The 22,889-nt window shown below is 39.8% G+C and overlaps 1 protein-coding gene across 1 annotated transcript; it reads right to left on the reverse strand.

Annotated features, from left to right (window-relative positions):
- Positions 1 to 839: 839 nt before the first annotated feature.
- Positions 840 to 22,889, reverse strand: LOC102223554 (ephrin type-B receptor 2-like). Its single transcript, XM_005801877.2, has 16 exons — positions 22,620 to 22,889; positions 12,338 to 12,402; positions 11,576 to 12,260; positions 9,711 to 9,866; positions 7,920 to 8,255; positions 7,240 to 7,364; positions 6,972 to 7,134; positions 5,515 to 5,623; positions 5,259 to 5,323; positions 4,990 to 5,112; positions 4,594 to 4,841; positions 3,640 to 3,855; positions 3,404 to 3,553; positions 2,769 to 2,962; positions 2,527 to 2,682; positions 840 to 1,544 (listed from the first exon to the last, which is right to left on the reverse strand). Exons 1-16 carry the CDS (start codon positions 22,690 to 22,692, stop codon positions 1,436 to 1,438), a joined length of 2,973 nt encoding a protein of 990 aa, XP_005801934.2. The 5' UTR covers positions 22,693 to 22,889; the 3' UTR covers positions 840 to 1,435.

Here is a 22,889-nt window from a genome sequence, read left to right on the forward strand (position 1 = left end):
AATGGATATAAATACGACCGTTTTAACTCAAATTAATGGATTAAGTCTCAACAGTGAATTTCTCTGTTGTGAGTTGTGTGTAATTAGGAACCAGCAGTGTAAATAAAACATTAAAACCTTCCAGTCGTTGCGGTGCAGGCGTCTAACTTCATTTAATTTAAACTCAGTGAGTTGAACCAGGAAGAGTTTTGGTTAGAATAAGATAAAAAAGAAAATAAGCAGCAAAAAGGTACTGAAGTTTAACCAGTCTGTGTAAGATGAGTTTTTGTATAAAACAGGCAGGTGCGTCTAAGAGTTTCAATTATTGATGTGTTCCTGCAGGATTTAAGATTCACCTATTAAAGGGGTGGTGCCATGTGTTTTCCAGGCATATAGAGCCATTTTCTAGCATAAACCACTAACTATGTTAACTTCAATTGATCTTAAAATACTACATATCAAATATAACTTAAAAGAAATTTGACTTCTCAGTTTAATGTCTTGAAATTGGGCCTGTGTCTCTTTAAAAACTCTTTCTGAAGCTCAGAATCCAGGAAGTCATCCCAACATGGCTCCTCTATGAAACCTTTAACGTTTTTAACAGCGTTGCTCTGAGAAGTAGCTCCTATAATGAGCTCAGCTGTTCCACCAGGTGTTTGCTAATTGCTACTGGCTAGTCTGAAGGATATGAAAGGGGAGGAGCTACACCTCAAAGGCGGGGCTAGGTCCACCTGCATGTTTTGCACAGCTGAATGGTTGCCATGGAGATTAAAGGATTTCTCATAATAGAATAAAATCAACACTCCAGGTTTGTTTTTGACGAGGGAATAACATTATCACATGACATAAACCTTAAAAAAAAGAGAGATTTTATATAGTACTGCCCCTTTAAATATTAAAATAAATAACGTCCCAAAAACTGAAAACTGCCCTCAGCCACAACCAACAGTCAGGAAATCTGATTGGTAAAACGTGTAGAAAAGAGAGCCGGAGGAGTGAAGAGACAGATGTCAGTCAGTCCAGATGTTCCCTTCAGCTGATTGTCTGTGATGTTTAAGGCCTCGAAGTCCGACTGCCACCAAAAGCACCACATGAGGTCTGATGAGATCAAGTCAACCTTAAACTGGAACTGCCAGGTCATGTTGGACGCACTTTCTTGTTGCTCAGTAAAGGAACTCGGTGGTGGAGGTGTTGAGTAGAAACAGAGTATCATCTCTAACGGCCGCAGGTCGACTGCAACTCGAAGCCCCTGAATGTACCGTTACCTGAACGCAGCAGCTGCCACAACAACAAGCCAACGTCTCTGCGCTGCCGAGCAACGGACCCGGATGGGTGGAGTCTGTAGGGAGGTACGGTGAGGTCACAGTTTGGATGGATGCTGGTGGCTCTCCTCACAAGTTCGGGAGGATGCTGGCCTCCTGCGGTGAGCAAAGCCCGAGCGGGCGGGTCCGTGGAATCACACCTCCACTGAGGTAATCTGGTTCATCTGCGCCCTCATAGCCTGGATGCTGTTCAGGATCTTCTTCTGGTGGCCGGCCAGCGTCACGCCTATCCTAACGATGTCCCTAAAAAAAAACAAGACTGATTCTGAGTAACTGAGGCAGAAAAAATAAAATGAGGGTTAGGGCTGAAGCGACTAATCGGATTAATCGATCATAGAAATTTAGAAAGAGATTAATTGCTAACAGAATAAAAAGGCCAACTGCTGAAAGAACAAGACCCTCAAAACACTAATTAAGCCAAAACTGTACAAATATATACACATTTTGCATTTAGAATATATATAAAAAGTTTAGTATGCAAATTTGTCCTACCCAAAACATCAAGTGGCAATTTTAGTTTCGCTTTGTTTAAATTCTGCATTAAATAAAAAATCTGCAGAATGTGTCAATTTTTAAATACAATTAATCGTCAGAATAATTCATAGAATAATTAATAACAAAAATAATCATTTTTTGCATAAAGCATGGCAATTTTACATCACTAAAATTATAAAATGTACAGAGGCATGCTGACCCCTTCACAATAAGAGTCTCAACCTACTTCCTGTGTTCATCTTTCAGCTGATTAAAGCAGCCAACAGCATCTCCTCTATTTGTGAAAAAATACTGGGTGGGTAGTTATAACATAATTAAATAATGTATATGTTTTAACACATTTTTAGAAAAACTGCACTAATATTGATATTCTTATTTCAATATTTTAATTTTGATCCATTCCTGAACTCTGGGCTGCATGTCCTTCCACTTCTCTTTATTCTGTAAAATAAAGGCCAGTAGTTCCAGAAAACCTCTGCTTCTAAGAAATGTAGTCATATTTGTGTAGCATTTTAGAATTAGCTGCAGTTATTTCCTATCCCACCTTTAATATCTTAACCCTCTTTACTCTGGTTTTAACCGGAAAGTCCTTCTACACGTAAATTTTATTTAAATATATTTTGGTTTTATACCTAAAGGTTTTACTTATTGCTAAGGTTCTTTTAAACGTGCTGCGTCAATAAACCGATCTGAAATGTGTCGGTGGATGTATGAGGGGTAACCAGCGTACTCCATGGTCATCTGAGAAACCACGTCGAAGCTGCTGAAGCCTTCGTTGGCAAAGTTCTCCTTGTACTGGCCCATCTTGATGGCCTCCAGCCACTCGTCCACCGTGCTCAAGGAGGTGAAGTCCGGGGTGCTGCGGTCCAGCAGCGGTAAGTGAACACTGGTGCAAAAAACCCAGAACAGAATAGAGACATGATTAGTGAGCGAGTATGGGCCGGTCCGGGTGTGAAGCGCCTGTCTGCCCACCAGGACGACAGCGGCGTTGTGGTCTTGAGGGTGTTGGGGTTGCGGATCATCTTGTCAAGTGTGCTGACGGTCTGACTGAATTTCGGCCGATTGTTGCGATCTTTCTGCCAGCAGTCAAGCATCAGCTGATGCAGCGCGCTCGGACAGTCCATCGGAGCCGGCAGCCTGTAGTCCTGCTCTATGGCATTGATTACCTGCAAAAGCCCAAACAGATGAAAATTCACACTGCTGTCAAGAGATTAGCACCAAAACACATCAAAGATCTGCTGCTGGTGGATCAACCTTCCAGACCTCTCAGGTCTCCTGGTTCTGGTTCTGCTCTGCATCCAGAACCAGAACTAAACATGGAGAAGCAGCATTCAGCTTCTATGCACCACAGATCTGGAACAAACTTCCAGAAAACAGCAAAGCAGCCGAAACACTGACTGCCGTTAAATCTAGACTAAAATCCCATCTGTTTAGAGTCACTTCTGATTAACAATAACTGAAACATTGACCAACATATTTTATGTGTTGATGATTTTAATGATGGCATTTGACAAAATGTAATGTCAAATGATGTTTTTATGTTTTCATGATGTAAAGCACTTTGAACACTTTCAGTATTGATCTACTTACAGTATTGATTTACTTACATCTTGGTTGCTCATGTCCCAGTACGGCCGTTCACCATATGACATCACCTCCCACATGACTATGCCGTAGCTCCAGCAGTCACTGGAGGAGGTGAACTTCCTGTACTGAATGGCCTCAGGAGCCGTCCACCGAATGGGAATCTTTCCTCCCTAACAGGGAGGAAAGACGTAGGAAATTTGCCACCAATTGAAAATGAATTCATCACAAGTACTTTTATTCTTCAGTAAGGACTCACCAAAGAGCTGGTGTATGTTGGGTCGGACGTGTCGTCCTCCAGGAAACGCGATAGGCCAAAGTCGGACACTTTACACACCAGGTTGCTGTTCACCAGGATGTTCCTGGCAGCCAGGTCTCGATGAACGTAGTTCATCTCACAAAGGTATTTCATTCCTGCTGCGATGCCGCGCAGCATCCCCACCAGCTGGATCACAGTGAACTGCCCATCGTTTTGCTTTTGGAAAGAGAAAAACTACATAAATTTACTCTGAATGTGTCATTGCTGTCAAGTCAGATTGATTTACCAGGTTTTGGCTCTATAAGAGCACCATAATTGCATAAGGGCACTTTCTAATGGTGCATTCACACCAGTTATGTTTGGCCCACTTTAATCCAACTACAATCCATTTGTCTAGACGGTCCGGTTCATTTGGGGAAGTGTGAAAGTGTAATTGGACCAAAAAAGTGAACTCTGGTCCACCTCAGTCTGGGTTTGGTTGAAACGAACTCTGGTTCGGTTTGAATTCATATGTGAACACCAAGCGGACTGGAGACCGAAACAAAAGCAGGAAGTGGTCTACAGAGGAACAGGCAGAAAGAGAACCACAGCAGCTGGAGACGTTTTGGTTCCAATAGATGTTTCTATTTTGGTCCCCAATCGAACAGAGTCTACCGGACTATCAGGTCTGAAAACACCTTAAGATACCGACGGTAAATTAATTCGACTTTTCAAGTCAGAATCTAGTTTAGCAGGACATGGGCTGCAGAGAGGACAAACCACAGAGTACAAATGTTTCGAAAGTTGTGTTAGCATCTATTTTCCACACAGAGTGTTCATGCATCAAGCATAAAGCAAGCTTATCAGTGTCACTTTGTCTTACTGGTTATCATCCGTATGAACAGACCAAGAGTTAACTCTGCTCACAGTATGTTGGTAAGGCGTATCTTTGAGTGTATGATGTGGTAGCATTACCCTAAGAAAGGAGTCCAGGGACCCGTTCTCCATGAACTCTGTGATGATCATCACTGGGCTGCTCTTGGTCACCACCCCCTCCAGATGGATGATGTTCGGATGGTCAAACTGGCCCATGATGGATGCCTCACTCAGGAAGTCCCGCCTCTGGCGCTCAGTGTAGCCCGCCTTCAGCGTCTTGATGGCCACCAGCATCTCTCTTTTCCCAGGCTGCCGCAGGTTTCCACTGCATACCTCCCCAAACTCACCTATCAGAAAGACGAGTTGGCAGTTTGGAAAAGGACAAAGAGGTCTCTCATTAAGATCTCTGTGAAGAAAGAGTTGAGCCAAACAGCAAAGCTCCTAATATTCCAGTTTATCCTCAAACATTGTGTTTCTGATTTATTGTCTCTTTACCTGCACCAATGACCTGCTCTATCTTGACGCAGGAAATGTCGATCTCTTTGGCAAACTCTCTTACAGCTTCATTGGGATCTTCATATGTGAAGGGATCAATGTAGATTTTCACTCCTGGGGAAACTGTCATAGAGAGAAACGGAAAAGCAGCAGAGATGCATAAAAAACCTCAAAGTTAGGAGCAGCCAAAACTGAACCCCATCTCACTAAAGACGGCTTTTAATCTTTATAGCTGTTGGACGAGACAGAAGAGTGAATCAGCTGCTTACTGTGGCCACTGGTGTAATGTTGGAGTTTGTCGGAGTACTCTGATTCTGGTCTGTCTGAACTCCTCCTGATGAGGAAAAACAAAGATCTTTAAGGTAAAAATGTCTACAGATAAAAACAATGTGTCTATGTTACATGTATATAGCACCAAAAGAAAATTAGATGCATTTAGATGCATGTGAGTCCTAGAAGTATAGCTCACTAGTTCTTACTCCGCTGCCCGAGTTTATTTACCTGTACCATCAAATAATGCCTCACCTGCGACAAACGATTATGACAACAGTCATGGCGATGATAAAGACAACTCCTGCTGCAGACGAACCGATGATGAGAGGTAGCTTCTCCTGGATACTGGAGTTATACTCTTCTAAACAACAAAAGCAGACAAAAGATAAACACTGGAGCTGACTGAGATACAGCGTCTAAAACATGTTGGCCGGCCAGACTGAGCACGTCTGCTTCCACCTTTCACTGCCTGTGGTTTCACTAACCACAGACTTTCATCCTCCATTATGTTGCAAGGATTCTCACAACTTGACTTCTAGATTTTGGCACAACATAAATGCCAGACCCTGATGGGCTAACACCTCAGGCCATAAATGAATTAGAGGAGTTCAGTGTTTTGATTGGACCTTATAGAGCTTTCCACACCCCACCGCATCAGAAACTATCCAGTTTAAAAGTCCAAGAAGAGGAAAACCAATTAAATCCACAATCTGCGTCTATTACAGGGTTTACGTTGGTTTCACCAACTCAAGCTTAAGCCTTTTAAAACCTATTTTAAGGCCATTATGACTTAAATTTAAGACCTGTGTCATGAGAGAAATCTACAAAAAAGATTTGCATATTTTATGTAGTAGTAGCAAGCTTTTTTACACAGAATGCACAGAGCATCGTACAGAAAAGTTGAACGCTGTCTAGCTAACTGGCAATAATTTATAATTTAATGATAGACGCAAAAAGCTAACCTGCTAGCTAGCCAGAGGCAGCTGAGGCTAGCTAGCCTCAACAGAACATACGCCGGTGTCTGCGACTCAAACTTCTGCTTGAAAGAAAAATCCCATGAAGAAAATAAACTACATACAATATATGTGATTAAATAGTCCTGCCACGACAACATTTAGGACCTGTGATTATCTTTTTTAGGTCAATTTACATATTTTCTATTGAATTTAAGACTTTTTACATCCTGGTCATGTTGGACGTGTGAAGGACAGCGGACAGAATCAACATAACATTTCATATCCAATAGAGACACTTAGCAATGGAAGAGCTTCGACTTCTCAAGAGAAACTAGAAACACAGATTTCTGATCTGTCCAGAGGCGACTTTACTCTCAGTGTCTGTTGGTTGAAAATCTCTGAGCCAATCGTTGCCTGTCTTAGTGGATTCAGTCTTTATGCGACATTTTTATTCCAAAATTTCTCTAAACAACTTCAACTGACTTTAGAACCACCTTCTACAGACTCCAGTGGAGGCCAGAGAGAAATAAAAGACTGTGGGATTTGGCATAATTCAACCTTCCTCTTTACCAGTGGGTTCATACAACACACACACACACACACACACGAATGCACACACACACGAATGCACACACACACACGAATGCACACACACACCCACACACACACACGAATGCACACACACAGATATCAGCGTGTTGACAGAAATGTAAAGGTTATTTACATCCTTCAGGCAGACACAAGAGGTCTTACCCATAGTAATGGTTTGGAAGTACATTTTGCCGCTGAAGCTTCCAAATCCAGCGACAGTTCGAGCTCGGACCTGGAAGACGTAGATGGTTCCAGGCTTTAAGGCCTGTATGACTGCTGTGTTGGTCTGACTCCTTATCAGAGAGGAGTTAAATTCGGCCAAGTTCTGAAACAGACAAAACAATTCAAGCTATGACTGTTCTCCGTCCAGAACCTAAAACCCCTCTACAAATGTTGCAGGGAAAGACGGACCCAGTCAGGACGGATGTACCTTCTCATAATACTGGAGTTCATAGTCCAGGATAACACCGTTAGGCTGATCGGGCTGAGACCAGGACAGGGTGATGCTGTTGGGAGTTCTGCTAACTTGGTGGATGATGGACACTGCAGATGGTGCTGAGAAGAAACCAGAAAAATGCTAAGTTAGAGAAAAAATGAGACAAAGCCACAGAAAGAGCACAAGAGACAAACGATTCTGAGACTTCAAGTTGAACGCTTGGTCACAAACCCTCAGTGTGCTCTCCACCAAGGAGACCAACTTCCATGTTTAGCTAGCGTATTTTCAAAGTTAGCTGAAGCGCTAAATGAAAAACCTCTGCTATTAACGGATAAAACGCTGCACTTTGTCTTTCTACCTTTGCCTAACTTATTTTCAAAGCTAACTTTGGAAACTCTAGCTAACTTCTTTTTAAAGTTAAAAAATTAGCTCTGCTATTTAAGGATTAGCAGAAGTTTGTCCACAACTGCCCTTGTCTTTCTATGCATATGATGGTGTAGAATATGTCAATGGTCAATGGAACCGTCTGCCCTTATGAGAAAGACACCATCTCCCATCTCAACTCCCATTTGTGACAGAAGAAGAATTATCAAGTTTCTGACAGGAAATGTCTTTTTTTCTTCTGTCCCGTTGGATCTTGATGGATGAAACAGATCTGAAAGATGTTCACTAACCGGCCTGGTTGGTGGTGATGTTGGCGGACGTGTACTGTGGCGAATACGGACTCTGGTCAGACACTCCGTTCACAGCTTGAATCTCAAAGGTGTACTGGGTGTGAGCCAGCAGGTCGCTGATGCGGACGCCGGTGTCCGTCAGGCCGAGCTGCCGCGGGACAAACTGGACGTTGTCTCCGCAGCGGGTGCAGCTGCCCCGCCGGCTGTCGCAGCTCTTACAGATGATGTTGTAGACGACGTCCTCTCGGCCTCCGCTCTCCAGCGGCGGGCTCCACTCCAGCTTCACAGACGTTTCATTCACCATGGAGATGACCCGCTGTGGCGCTGAAGGAACAGCTGGAGGGGAAGAAGAGTTACACAACAAACCAGCCGAACATCCTCACAAAATGACCTAAAGGACTTTTCCAAACTGTGAGCTCAGACTACTTATGACTTATAATTAAACAGTTCTGATAATTACAATGAGCTTGATCATTTCCATTCTGATGATTAATATTTTTAGAAAGGCATTTTTGTTTACAGAAACATCATAATCCGTTTAATTTATGGTTTTGGTTTAATTTAAACATTTTTTCTCTAAAGTGCCTTCAGACGACATTTATAGTAAATTGTCGCTACATAAATAAGCTGAATTGAACTGCAAGTGGATTTTATTTTTTATTTATTGTTTTTGGTTGTAGTGTTTTATTTTTAGATATTTAAAATATCTTCCAGCTCCAGTGTTAAAATGTTCTTTACAAAATTTAGATTTATTGGACTTTGAGAGGCTGCATTATTACAGCATTATCAATATATTACTTGAAAACATTCTCAAAACAACAATATTAAAGTTTATAATTGGCCACTGATAAAACGGTGAGTTGTTTAGCATTGATTGACAGCGCTAAGCCCCTCCTCCTGGCTCTGATTGGTTGTTTTTGGTTAATTTCTTTAGATGACAATAGAAGCTCAGGAAGGAGGTGGAGAAGATTAATCTTTTCACAGATTATCTGCCTCATATTACAGTGTCACGACAGGGTGACAGTTTTAGCAAATGTGTAGAAAAACATTTTTAAATAAATATTACAAACTGCAGCTTTAAGCATTCATTTGATTCAGGAGTTTTTTTCAGAAGGAGAGTCTCCAAATGTTGGAGGATGGTCACACTAATTAAAATAAATGCTGAATCAAACATCATTCTACTTATTCATGTCGTCAGATTATTAATGTGTACAGAGTAGAGAACCCAAAATTATACTCAAGTAAGAGTAGCACTGCTTCAACATATTTTTACTCAAGTAAAGAAAAAAGCAGCCGTCCAAGAAATTATTCAAGAGTGAAAAAGTATTTGGTAAAAAGTCAAGTACTGAGTAACTGATCAAATTATCAATCATTTAATATTTTAGAATAGCATCATTAGACAGACCCAAATATAAAGTTAAGTGGAAATGTTGGTATTTTAAGGACCAAAGTGACAATAATTCATAGAAGTAACAAAGACTTTTTTTTCAATACAAACTTATTAAACTTTGACAAAAACTCTGCAGGTGTGTGTCTGTTTTTTGGTTGTTTTTCATTCAGAGAATCCAAACATTTTACTCAAATAAAAGTAAAGATACTTCATAATAAAAGTACTACAGTAGTAGTAAAAATACTTGTTTTCAAAAATGTTACTGAAGAAAACGCAACTGAGTAAATGTAACTACCCAACTCTGATTATTCATTCATCATCATCATCATCATCATCATCATCATCATCATCATCAGTCGGATGTGTTTTGTGCTCTGCACCGTTGCAGAGTGTTTACGTACTGGTGCACGGCATCCGGGGCGGGTCGGCGTCAGCGCGGTAGTAGCCGTTACGACAGATGCAGTTGGTTGCTCCGTCGCTGATGGTTCGGCTGTTTATGGGACACTGCAGGCATTTCTCATCTCCCTGTGCAGCTTTGAAGAAACCCGACACACAAGCTGGAGAAAGAGCAGACAACTCCAGGCTCAGGAAGGAAAACGAGCAGCAGACAAGCTGAACATGGTCACATGGCGCCACTTTGCATCGTTTCTGCTTGTTGTTACGTAAACAGTCCTGACACACACATCAGAGCCTGACATGTTCTGAAAACAATATTTCTGCGTTTCTTTCTTGCTCAGAGTTTCTCCAGAAAGCATAAGGCCTGATCATGTCTGCGTCTGAGAAAGGTCAGCTCATTAACATGACAGTTACAGAGACCCCGACAGATGCTGTCACTTTTCATATCTCAAAATGTTAGAACATGGGATGCAATCAGGGTGAAAGGAGCAGAAGAAAAATGTTTGTTTTAAATTATAATCAAACTGTAAATCCTGTAAACTTTACTCTCACCAGCAGACCTGAAAATAATGACAAAAAAACCTGAAAACAAATTCAGGTTTTGCAGCAGCAGTCTAATCCTACACTGACAAACTGTAGAAAATGTAAAATGTTAGTACATGTATGCATAATGGGAAGGTCTCTGTTACTAAATAAATATCACACTGTTAATTATTGCCAAGGAATCAATTTTTATAAAAACATCAGTCTGACATAATGAAAATGGTGAATTTACTAACTCCACAAATTTCTATGGAAAATCATCCTTACATAATACATTCCATACACTGTAAAAAAAACGTCTCTAATTTATGGTTCGATGCCGTAAATTAGTGACTTTTTTTACAGTGTGGGATTCAAACTTACACTGTAAATGATATAATTATTTAATGTATCATGATTATTGGTTTGCCCCTAAGTTTCCTTTCTTTCTCCTTTCTGGATTATTCTTCCCATCAAAGAATAATCTAGCAAACATGCGAAATATTTCTTACATTTTAGATCTTCAATAAATAACATTGTTTTCCTACAAAATAATTAAATCAGCCTACTTTATTTTAGATTTTCTAATTTCTTACTTTTAACCTGATGATTTTGGCTCACATGACAGAAAGTTTAGACACCCCTGATTTAAATCTTTATTCACTTTGGGTCGTTCAGGCGGTACCATTGCCATAGCAACAAACAGTTACAGCTGTAATTGGTGCAGTCACATTAGTGTTGTTCAAAATGTTTTATAATGTATAGTGTCCCAATTCAGCAGACAAAATGAATAAAAGTTACAAAAAATTCACGACATAATCTTAAAGGGGCAGTATCATGTAAAATCAACTTATATGTTATAATGTTTTTCCTTCATCATAAACAAAACTAGAGTGTTGTTTTGATTCTTTCATGCAAGTTTGAGAAATCCTTTCATCTCCATGGCAACCATTCAGCTGTGCAAAACGCCTGGCGGACGCAGCCCCGCCTCCAAGGCGCAGCTCCTCCCCCACTCAGCTCCTTCAGACTAGTCAGCAGCAATTAGCAAACACCTGAGCTGAGCTCATCATAGGAGCTACTTCTCAGCAACGCTGATAAAACGGTGTTAAAGGGTTAACAGAGGAAACAGCAGGAGTTTTTAAAGAGACAGAGGTCCAATTTATATGAGTTAAGTTAAGAAGTCAAACTTAAGTCACATTTGATATTTATAGCTATATTTTTTATAGCAATTGAAGGTAACATAGTGACTTGATTATTCTATGTGCCTGGAAAACACATGATACTGCCCCTTTAAGGAAATGTCCTCTGCAGCATCATGCCTGAATACAGACAGCAACATCTTCCTTACCTTGGCAAAGTGTGCCGTTCTCCAGCGCCTCGTGTCCGGCCTTACACATGCAGCGGCCGATGGGAACCATCCACTCCCCGTCCCCGTTGCAGTAAAGCTTGATGGGAACGTCCACCTCCTCCCCGTTGGGGACACACACTCCCCTGGCCGCCACCAGAGAGGTGCTCTCCGCTCCGGACAGGGTCTCAGGGAATACCGCCCCGTTCTGGATCACCCGCGGACATTTCCTGTAGTACACCTTGACGGCAATGATGGACATGCAGGCGCCGTAATCCTGGAAAGCCAAGTAGAATCCCTTACGAGAAACGGGTCCGAAACTTCGAACTTCGCTGTTGATCTTCATTATGCGTCCTCCCAGCTCCACCTGGGAGAAGCTTTCGTCGGCGGCTATCGTGTCCACCTTCACCCAGGGGTTCTCCATCCAGGGCGGGAAAGCTTTGCTGGCCACGTCGGAGTCCGACTCGTAGTAGTAAAGGTTGAAGGTCTCCTTGCAGGAGCCGGGAATGTTGGGAATGGAGCTGCAGTCCCGCACTGAGAACTTCATCTGGACGTGGATGCGCTGAGCGCCGCGGCGCTGGATGAACCGGGTCCGGATCCAGTTGTTCTGGCTGTTGTTAAAAACATTGCAGACCTGGTACGTCCGAATGGTATTCATGTGTTCATCATAGCCACTCACTTCTTCCCACTGAGACAGAAACACAAACACAGAACAACAAATGTTATCTTTCATTTAGTTTCTCTTTGTTTCACTGTTTCTCTCACCCCTTGTGACGGGAAGGTGGTCCAGCCGAGTTCTGCTGTTGCTGTCGTTGAATCCATCAGAACTTCTGCAGGAAAGACAAAATGAGGAAAGGATTGAGAAAGAATTCAACTTTTTTTTTGTTCTTTCACTGTTTCATTGGATGGAAAAAAAAAACAAAAAATATGAACATGACCTTTAATATTGATCACATAATTAAGAAGCATTTCCCAACGTCTGATGTCTGTTATTATTGTGTAGTTTTTACAAACTGCAATTAAAAATGTAATAATGATTTCATGTGAAGTTGCATACAGTTGTAATAAAATCCACTATGAACATCTGTGTGTGTTTTTATATATTTGGACACATGAAGATTTAAAATCAGTTTTAGCAATCAGGAAAACTTAAAGTAATAAAACTATTCAATTCATTCAGAAAATACTTTTCAAAGTTTTGTGTTGAATATGATTTAAAAAAAGAACATTTCTGGTCAAAATGTGGTTCTGCCTGCATGCAGACGAACTCTGTAAATCTTTGTAAAAGATTAGTAAGACATGTGGGCCCAGGAGGCAGTACCACTGAAAACACTGCAGGAGGTCTGCCAGGCCAATTGGTGGCGCTGTAACAGCAACAGAACAACACAAAAAACGCTTAAAAAAACAAGTATGGCCCCATGTTTGTTTGGGACAGAGAGAGAAATGGAGTTTCAGCGCCATGGTTTCAAACCGACGGCACCGATTTGCTTGTCACAATAATAAATCCTGCTGAACAATAAATTAGTTATAGCAATAAATGATAATGTTCTTGCTTGAGACCATTTTCAAGTAATAAAATGGTAATGGCATAATAATGAAAGAACACATTCTGAACGATCAATAAACTTTCAATTCTAATGAATCTTTAACACTGGAACTAGAAGACATTTTAAATATCCAAAATAGTCAAACAAAACAACAGAAAGAACAAATAAAATGAATTATAAAGTCTTTAAACAAAACTGTCCTTCAAAAAAAGGGACAGTTGAGACCAAAGTATCAGACTGAAGACACCTTCCAGTTTTTGGTAGAAAAATAGAGAGAAAATGGAAAAATGGAAATTATTGAGCTTGTTTGAATTTATCATGCAGTTAATTGATTTATTGCTTATTGAACTACAGCTATTAGCCTGTTTTGCTGAATGCTATCAGCAGCTGGACACCAGTCAAAGTCAGGAACTCCTCTGACCAAACCAGAGAGGATGTTGTTTAATTCAGGCCATAAAAACCTGGATTGTGATTTTTTTGTCTCTGAGGTTCGCTAACTGCCGGGTTTCTGCTGCACACAACTTTTCTCATGGTTATTTCTGTTAAAGGTTAAAATGTGTTGTTTATTCTGTTGTCTTCAATTGTCAATAATTTATTTTTGTTTCTTTGTTCGGCAAAATGAAACAAGTTCAAACTGAAATAATTAGTCAGGACTTTGGGAAATGACTGCCAGGGTTTGGCTGGTCGGGAGCCATGCTAACATGTGAGCAGCACTGTTGCAACCAAATGGCCCATTTTTCCGGGTGATCGCTTCCTGTTAGCGTCAGCAGCGATTAATGAGGAGCAGGGAGCGAGTGGAGAGCCAGGTGTTAGAGCCACAGTTAGGCAGGAACAAAGAGGCCACCAGCGCTGACCTGCAGCACATTTCAAATTAATCTATTCACCCTCACAGTTCAAAACTCAAATTCCCACGAACTGCTTCATGCTTAGTGTGTTTTTAGTAGCTTCCATTGTGACGCCATTATCAATGTCTCGTTTGAGAATATTGCATTGAAATCACATGTAGCGACACTTTTTAATGTTGCTTTAATTCACATATCTTCCATTTTCGAAAGAAAAAGTCACTTCAGAGGCACTGTGGCTGCAGCGCTCTGCTCCTGGGGAAGTTTCTCTCTCATCTCTGCTGCAGCACTGCTGGCTGCAGCACAGCCTGGTGTGCAGACACAAATCATCACACGCTTTTACAACTTCACTAGCTGGTACCTCGAGTTTCTAAACTGTCCGTATTGAAGATGTGAGTTTGTGAACCCAGGATTTATTCTGGAGGTTCGGTACAAACAACAAGATGGAAAATATCGACCAAAACTTAATTGTTTTATTGATTAATCAATTAATCGGATGAAAAAATGGGACATTCTGCAAAATTTTCTTTAAACCGCGTAAGCCATTTTAATGCAAAAAGTCTTTAAAAATAAGCAAATAAACAAATAATTCAATTTCTTGTTTAAGTAAGAAAAACTGCAATAACATTTAGCAGCTGCAGCTAGAAGCTGATTATTATTTTTCTATTAATCAATTAATATTTGGAGAGCAAAAGTTGTTTAAAAGGAGATTTATTTATTTACAGAATTTGAACCGTGTGAAGCTAAAACTGTCATTTGAGGATTTTTGTACATTTAAAAATTTTTTATTTATCTATTTTGCAAAGTGTTTGTATTGTTTGTTCAATTTTATTTTAATTATGATGTTTTTTCAGCAAGTAGGCACTTTTTCATGACTTTATACTCTATTTAGCTATTATACAATTACTAAATTAGTTGATGAATATTTCATTAATCGATTAATCACGATTAATCATTTCAGCCCTTATTAATCAGTAATTTAAAGATTTTTCTGTTGTCCATAATCCCATCCATGGGGTACAAAATGATAAATTAAGATACTACACTGTAAATACAAAATGGTATTTAATTGAAAATAGAAAGTTGACTTTAAAAAAATCACCTTCAGTAAATTACTTTGAATTTGTGGATGGAAAGTTTCTCCAACTCACTCTCATGGAGCTGGATTCATTTAGAAAAAGTATAATTTTGCTTTGTTTTCTGTGTTGGAAAGTACTTTGACTAGATACTGCATCAAAGTACAAATATTTTACTTGAAGTTTTTCTTTTACTTTTCATGTTAGTTCTCCCCTCACTACAATTCAGAGGGTTTAGTCAGTTAAAGAGAGTCGTGGCACCCATTGCAAAAAGTTTGGGCACCTCAGGCACTAATAAAACTAAATTCAACTGACTTGACACTAATTGTACACGACTCGCTCTAACTGCTTGTGGCTGAATGAAATTGGGATACACTCCTGATGAAAAATGTATTAACACTCGGGATCTGAAGCTTTGGATAAATATTCTTGCTGTCTGCATGTTTGGAAATGTTCCCCAAGCCGCACATGACACGCAGAAACAAATCCGTCATAATCAGAGGGAAGGAGAATTAAATACATGAGTGAATGTGTGTTAATAATGAAAGACGCTGCCGCAGTTCCACATTTAAAATGCATGTGGGCTCGGCACAGCTGGAGCTTCTAGTGGAAGATGGAGAGACGAGGTGCATTAGTGTCTGACGTTCTCCTTTCTGCTGCATATTTATTAGAGCTGCTCCTCTTTCCCAGCAGTACAGACAGAAAAACAGCTGGAAATCACCTGAAATACCAGGAATCCCTGCTAAACTTTTATAGAAATTGTTTTATATCAACTTGACAAATTATCTTCTGTTCAAACCAAAATCTAGTTTGCTCCACAAAGACTTGGCTTTGTAAAATATGTTTGGTTTAATACTATAAACAATAGAAATGCATGAATTTAATCTTTTCTTTTTTTCCTGCAGACTGTAGTTAATTAGCTTTGATTCTTCCAACTGGCTCCATCTGTTCCTGCAGTTCTGCTGCATGGATGTAGAGGGCGCTCTTGTGCTTCCGTCCCCCTGCATGATTCAGTAAAAGTAGGCCAAAGAGGAGGAGAGACTGGGCCAACTAAGCCCAGCACACATAATCCTACTAGGCTGCATCACATAATATATGTCATGATAGATCAAACCAACAGAGACGCATCATAAAACTCCCTGCTTCACGTCACGGCGGTGCTGTTAGCTAGCTTCCAGCGGCTCATTTTGAAAAACTCGTCATGACGACAAACATGCTAAAAAACTGAGCAGTGATGTCAGCTTTTATCTCCTTAGCAATCATATTCAGGATTGATTGTTTCATCTCCCTTTGGCCTCGATGAGGAGCAGTGCAGAAGAGATCACGCACATATTTTTACTGCTTTGAGGTAAAATCCTCAATATGTCGTGTTGCTGAGTAGTTGGACCCAAGATGCAGGCAGTCAGAGGCAGAAATATGATTTAGAGATGTTAACAAAACGAATAAACAAAGAAACTAAACAGAAAAGAAGGAAATGATCAAAATACAAACACAGAAAAACCCAAACAATCCAGGATCAGGACATTAATAATACAAACTGACAAATATGTTGGCATCTTTCCACAGAAAATGAATAAATCAAATCATAAATTTCCCTAAAGTAACTTCAAACTAATAAAGGTCATAAATCTTATTTTATATCCTGCAGCACCTTTTGTAGCAGTAACAGCAGATCCCAGTACTTCACAATAAGCATTTATATTAGGAAATTTATGTGTTAACTTTAATTAAATAATTGCATTGATTTTAATAAGCTAAAAATTTTAACAAAACTAAACATGTTTTTCATTTCTTTTCTCTTTTTGCATAAACAGTTCAGAGCCGGAACATTTCCATTGTGTTTCTGGTACGTCTGTAAAACTGACGCACAGACGACGACAGCAGCTTTTAGCAGCTAAATGAATAAACAGACATATGAGCTGAAGAATAATAACAATATTTACAGTTTTTAATCTGTTCTTCAGGTTTTTCAACCATCAGGTTGGAGCAGAGATCATCTCTGATCATTCTTCCTTTAGAAATGCGGATGCTAACATTAGCCTTAGCTGCTACACATTTAGCACTGAGATGCTATTTTAGGCTTGAACAGCTTTGCTGATAGGCTAACTCCCTTTAGCACAACTTGATTCAACGATCGTTTTTTCCAGCGTCCAATCAGATCGTTTGGAAGCAGAAGTTAACCCCTAGCAGGCCGAGTGACACGACTTCGTCCCTCGCTGCTGTTAGCGGATGTAGCTTGTGTGTCACATTAACAGGCGTATCGGAAATGCTAATATAAAGGTTCCGGCTCAGGACTTTTGTATGTAGAAAAAGAAATGTGAAAGATTACGTGACAATTTTTAATGCAATCAAGCCCGAATCAGCTTACTCAGTCAAAGTAAACGCTCTGGAATAAAATTAAAAATGATTTCAGGCTAATGTTGCATGAATCACTAATTTTCTGGACATTTTGCTGAGCTGTTGGGAAACCAGTGGGTTCTGGTATATGATTGTCCGCTACAGATTGAGTAAGTAGAAATAACGTGGACTAAAGCTACTGATCTCGTTGGGAAAGAAAATATGCTGGAGTGAATATATGCTACAGTAAAACTGATGCATCAGTGGACAATGAATGTCTCGATGCCTCAGAGTTTTTGAGCTTTGAGGTCATTCCTATCAGGAAATCTTTATCCAAACCAAAACACAGAGACAAGATTTTAACTTAATATCTAGACATTTGTGTTTTTCTGTGAACCTTGGGTTATTGGCTTTTTATTTTTTTCTCAAAACATGAGAAAACCAATATAATGATGCTGAAATGAGTTTGTGTTTCACTCCTTTTTCTCTCCACATGGATTATTTATCAGCACACAGAAATAATAAAACCTCCAGGATGAGAACATCCTCTCTCTGTTGTGTCGTGATTCTGCATGTTTGCACTCAGAGATGACTAAAAGTGTCCCAAGAAGCACATTATGTTGATTACATACACTTCTACTGGCACACAACGAACAGAAATGTTACAATAAATCTCATCAATCTGGAGCACAGGAACAGGATCCCTGAGGGCTGCAGCACAGAAACTCATGGTAAGGTACATCAGGCACAGCAGACACGACAACCAGCGACTCAAACTCAGCAGCTGCGCTTCCACCGACCAAATAATTACACAATTCAACATTTCTAAAATAAATTTGCTTAATGGAAACATACCAATTTCGTTTTGACGGTTGAGGTAATTTTGTGGCTGAGTCAACGTTGTTTTTATTTTTTCCAATTAAACACTGTTTTCACGTCACACGAGTCACATGACTAGAACAGGTGTTCAGCAGCTAAACCACGAAGAAGAAAACGACAGGAAGTAGCAGGACAATCCGGCTAATTGTCACATGTTTGTTTCCTTTTTCTTTTGCATGTCATTGTAATCGTAAAAATAGTATATAATTTAAAGAGAATAACAAGAAATAAGGATTCAAACAATTTAACCGATTTTTACAAGACTGACTCTGGAAAAAACAAATCACGTGAATGAATGTACAATAATCAGAAGTGAGGGAAAATAGAGTAATAAATAAGTGTATCTGATCGGTAATCCGATAACACATTTAGCTTGTCTCATAAAATGTATGATTATTATAAAATAAGGGGCTTTTTATTATGTCCACCAGGGGGCGCACTGACGGTAACCACTAGCTAACAGTTCTTAGAGTCCAACACAATTTTCTACATATAATCTTTTAGCTACATTATGACAACTATTCATTAAGAGAATTAAAGCATCGATTAAAATAGCATTTTAATTAATATGAATAAATATGTTACACTTTTTTGATGTACATTTTAAGAATAATCCGGAAGTATTTCTTCAGCGCAATGAGCCAAAGGTACGGATCGTACAGAGACAACGGCGTGTTTTTTTAAACCTATCACATAAATTAATGTATTCACATGTGATTTTCAATTGTGAAGTTGTTTTTCCGACATTAGCGGAATATTGACAAAGATTTGAGCATATTTGTAATGAAACCGCAGTCAGTGTGCAGGAACATCATCAGCTGTGGTGAAGAAGATCCATGAAGGATCCAGACTGACTCACATTCAGGTGATGGATAAATGAAAAGAAAGGCTGGTTGGCACCAAGCTGCAGAAAAGCTCAGACGTGACTGAGATTGCGACCTGAATTCACACGGAGAAGAAGAAACATTAGCAGCTCACCAAGCAGAGACAGACTGAAGGTGCTGTGGAAAACTAAGGCCTCCGTGTTGGTGGAGCAGCAGCGACTCAGTAACTCTTCACTTCAAGGAGTGTGCATAAGGCTGACATGACTTAAACATCACAGAACATATCATAACATGTCATGAACACTTAATGGACTTTTTAATGCAAGTTTTAATGCAATTTTGCATTCAGAGTGCCATTATTTACAGGATGACATTCATGACAACAGCTTTTGACAGGGTCTTATGCACACACTTTTAATAAAGTTTTACTCTATTTTCTCTTTTTCCAATAGTTTTCAGTCTTTCAATGCGTGAAGAAGAGCACCTGTTGCCTGTTGTGTCTATGGGGCTCAGCGCTGCCCCCTATCAGTGAGGAATGGTACTTTCTTCCTCACTCGGCGCATTTTCACTTCACATTTATACGGTGGTCCTGAGGTGCAAACCACTACACATTAAAACACTAACTAAAACCATACAACATTACAAAACCACGACAACAGGAAGAAAACCACGACCAACAGGAACAAAACCACGACAACAGGAACAAAACCACGACAACCGGAGCAAAACCACGACAACAGGAAGAAACCACGACAAGGAAGAAAACCACGGACAACGGAACAAACCACGACAACAGGAACAAAACCACGACAACAGGAGCAAAAACCACGACAACAGGAAGAAAACCACGACAACAGAACAAACCACGACAACAGGAACAAAACCACGACAAACAGGAGCAAAACCACGACAACAGGAGCAGAAAACCACGACAACAAAGAAAACCACGACAACAGGAGCAACCACGACAAAGGAGCAAACCACGACAGAGAAAACCACGACAAAGGAGCAAAACCACGACAACAGGAGCAAAACCACGACAACAGGAGCAAAACCACGACAACAGGAGCAAAACCACGACAACAGGAAGAAACCACGACAACAGGAACAAAACCACGACAACAGAGAAAACCACTACAACATTGCAAAACCACGACAACATGAAGAAAACCACTACAACGGAACAAAACCACTCAACATTAACAAAACCACTACAACATTAATAAAACCACTACACATTATCAAAACCACTACAACATAAGAAAACCACTACAACATTAATAAAACCACTACAACATTATCAAAACCACTACAACATTAACAAAACCACTACAACATTAACAAAACCACTACAACATTATCAAAACCACTACAACATTAATAAAACCACTACAACATTAATAAAACCACTACAACATTATCAAAACCACTACAACATTAATAAAACCACTACAACACCCTTTCCGTTTCATTAATGTTGTAGTGGTTTGCACCTCAGGGCCACAGAAGGACTAAATATGCCACTTATATTAATTAAATATATCACACTGTAAAACGTCAACAAATGTAAAACACGTGTAAATAACAGCGATAAGCATGTGAACAACTGTCTGCTTCATTCACTATATGTGACACAGCACCCCCAGAGGTAAGATGCAGCACTACACTGCTTCACCCAGACGTGGAAAGAACTAAATGAGTGTGAAAGCTCTCAGGATGAGCCGTGAATAACGTGCTCAGATATTTTTATCAGTGTGTTCTTGGCTGTTAGTAGCTCTGCTGCCTCGCTGCCTGGGGTCGACACGTTCTCTCTGCGTATTCATGGATTCTCTCCTGGTACTCCGGCTTGTTCCCGCAGTCCAAAAACCTTCATGTTCAGTTCATTGGTTACTCTACGCTGCCCTTCAGTGTGAGAGAGTGTGTGGCCACTTGTCCTGTTATCATCTCTTACCAAATATCTGATGGAGATATGAATAGGTCTGTCACAATAATAAATTTATTATTTATTGCCACTTGTGTCTTTGGGGCTCAGCGCCGCCCCCTATCAGTGAGGCATGGTCCCACAGGTTACATTGTCCCATTAGTTATTGTAATGAACAATAGTTTTGTTTTGAGACCATTTTCAACTAACATGATAGTAATAATGCAATAAAACATTCTGAAAGATCAATAAACTTTAAATTGAAATGAACATTTAATACTGGATCTGGAAGATATTTTGAACAACCAAAATAAATAAGCAAAACAACAAATAAAAAGAATTATGGAGTCTTTTTAGCAAAATTATTCCTCAGAAAAAGCTATGAAAAGCATCAGAGTGAAGACTTTCTTCATCCAGTTTTTGGTAGAAAGAGAAAAAAGAGAAATGGAAATTATGGAGCTCATTTTAATTTATCTTGCTATTAATTGATTTATTGCTCATTGTGACATATGAACCAAAGCCCTTAAAACTCCTTGCATTTTTCAGTAAAACATCTGATACTTTATGAACTACCTCTTTAAATTAAAAATGCATGAAATTAGCTTTTTAAAGAGTAAATAGTCTCAGATGGACGAAATGAAACCAAACCCTGCTGAGTGCTAACCGGACTTTATATTACTGCTGAATTTCTTTTCAATTTAAACTGATTAAAAGCAAAACTAACTTCACAGATTTAAACATTGGATAATTGTGTTTATGTTTTTAAGAATCTGTCACAAATCAACAACCAATTAACTTCCAGCTCCAAACAAAAGCCGTTGTCTAACGCCCTGCAGACAGAAGCATATTTTCAACACTAACTTCAGTCCTGTCACTTATAAAAACAGAAGAATTGGTGCTAAAAAGCATTTATGACAGTTCATCACTGAAATAACTTTGGTAGAAAATCTACCCAACGCAATCCTTCCCTGAAGGAAGCTTTGGAAAAATATACACCAATTTGTCTCAGAAAAACCAACCAGACGACGGAGAACTCAAAAATATTCATGTCAAGGATTCCAGAGAACAAATTGAATAGTTTATCCTAAAATAAACAATAATTTAAGGTTTTATTTGAAACAAGTTTAATTATAAACAGCTTCCAGCAGCTGTTTGATAAGAATGAAATGATCTCACTCTTCACAGATACTGATTAGTTTCACCGTGTTGCGTGCAGGAAATTCTTTAATTCATTTCATTATCATTTTGTTTTACCTTATGTACAGTCTGAATAAATATTTGTGCTTGTTCTGATTTGGACCAAACTCCAGGAGCTACAGAGTTACTTTCTGAGCTGCTGGGTCCAGTTTGCACAAGCTGACAGGAGTACTGCAGGTAGGCCCCGAATCTCCCCAAATCCTACAAAATCAGGCTGCTGGCTCACAGGTGGAGCATAAATAACGATAATATTAACAATAATAATAATAATAATAATAATAACAATAATAATAATAATAATATTAACAATAATAATAATAATACTTCGAATAATACATTTATCGAATGTTTTCCACCCGCAGGCTTCCTCTTGATGTCAGCAGCAGATAGATGAGCATAGATCTGTGCAGGCAGACAGGCTTACCTTCCACAGCCCACACCGACGGCAGCATCCACAGAAAACACACCACGTCCATAATCACAGGCATCCCGCGCATCTGAGTGTGCGATCAACAAAAGGAAGAAGAAGGAAAGGAAGGAAGGCAGGAAGCGATGCATCCGTCCAGCAGCCGTGCAGCAGCGGAGCCCAGGCTGTGAATTCATTCAGAAACGCGGAGCTTCATCCTCGTCATCATCAGCGACAGAAGGGATCATGGCTGGGATCGTTGCTGCCGCCGCGGCTGCGGCCGATCAG

The sequence above is a fragment of the Xiphophorus maculatus genome, chromosome 1, assembly GCF_002775205.1.
Source record: "Xiphophorus maculatus strain JP 163 A chromosome 1, X_maculatus-5.0-male, whole genome shotgun sequence".
In the NCBI taxonomy this organism is placed as follows: domain Eukaryota; kingdom Metazoa; phylum Chordata; class Actinopteri; order Cyprinodontiformes; family Poeciliidae; genus Xiphophorus; species Xiphophorus maculatus.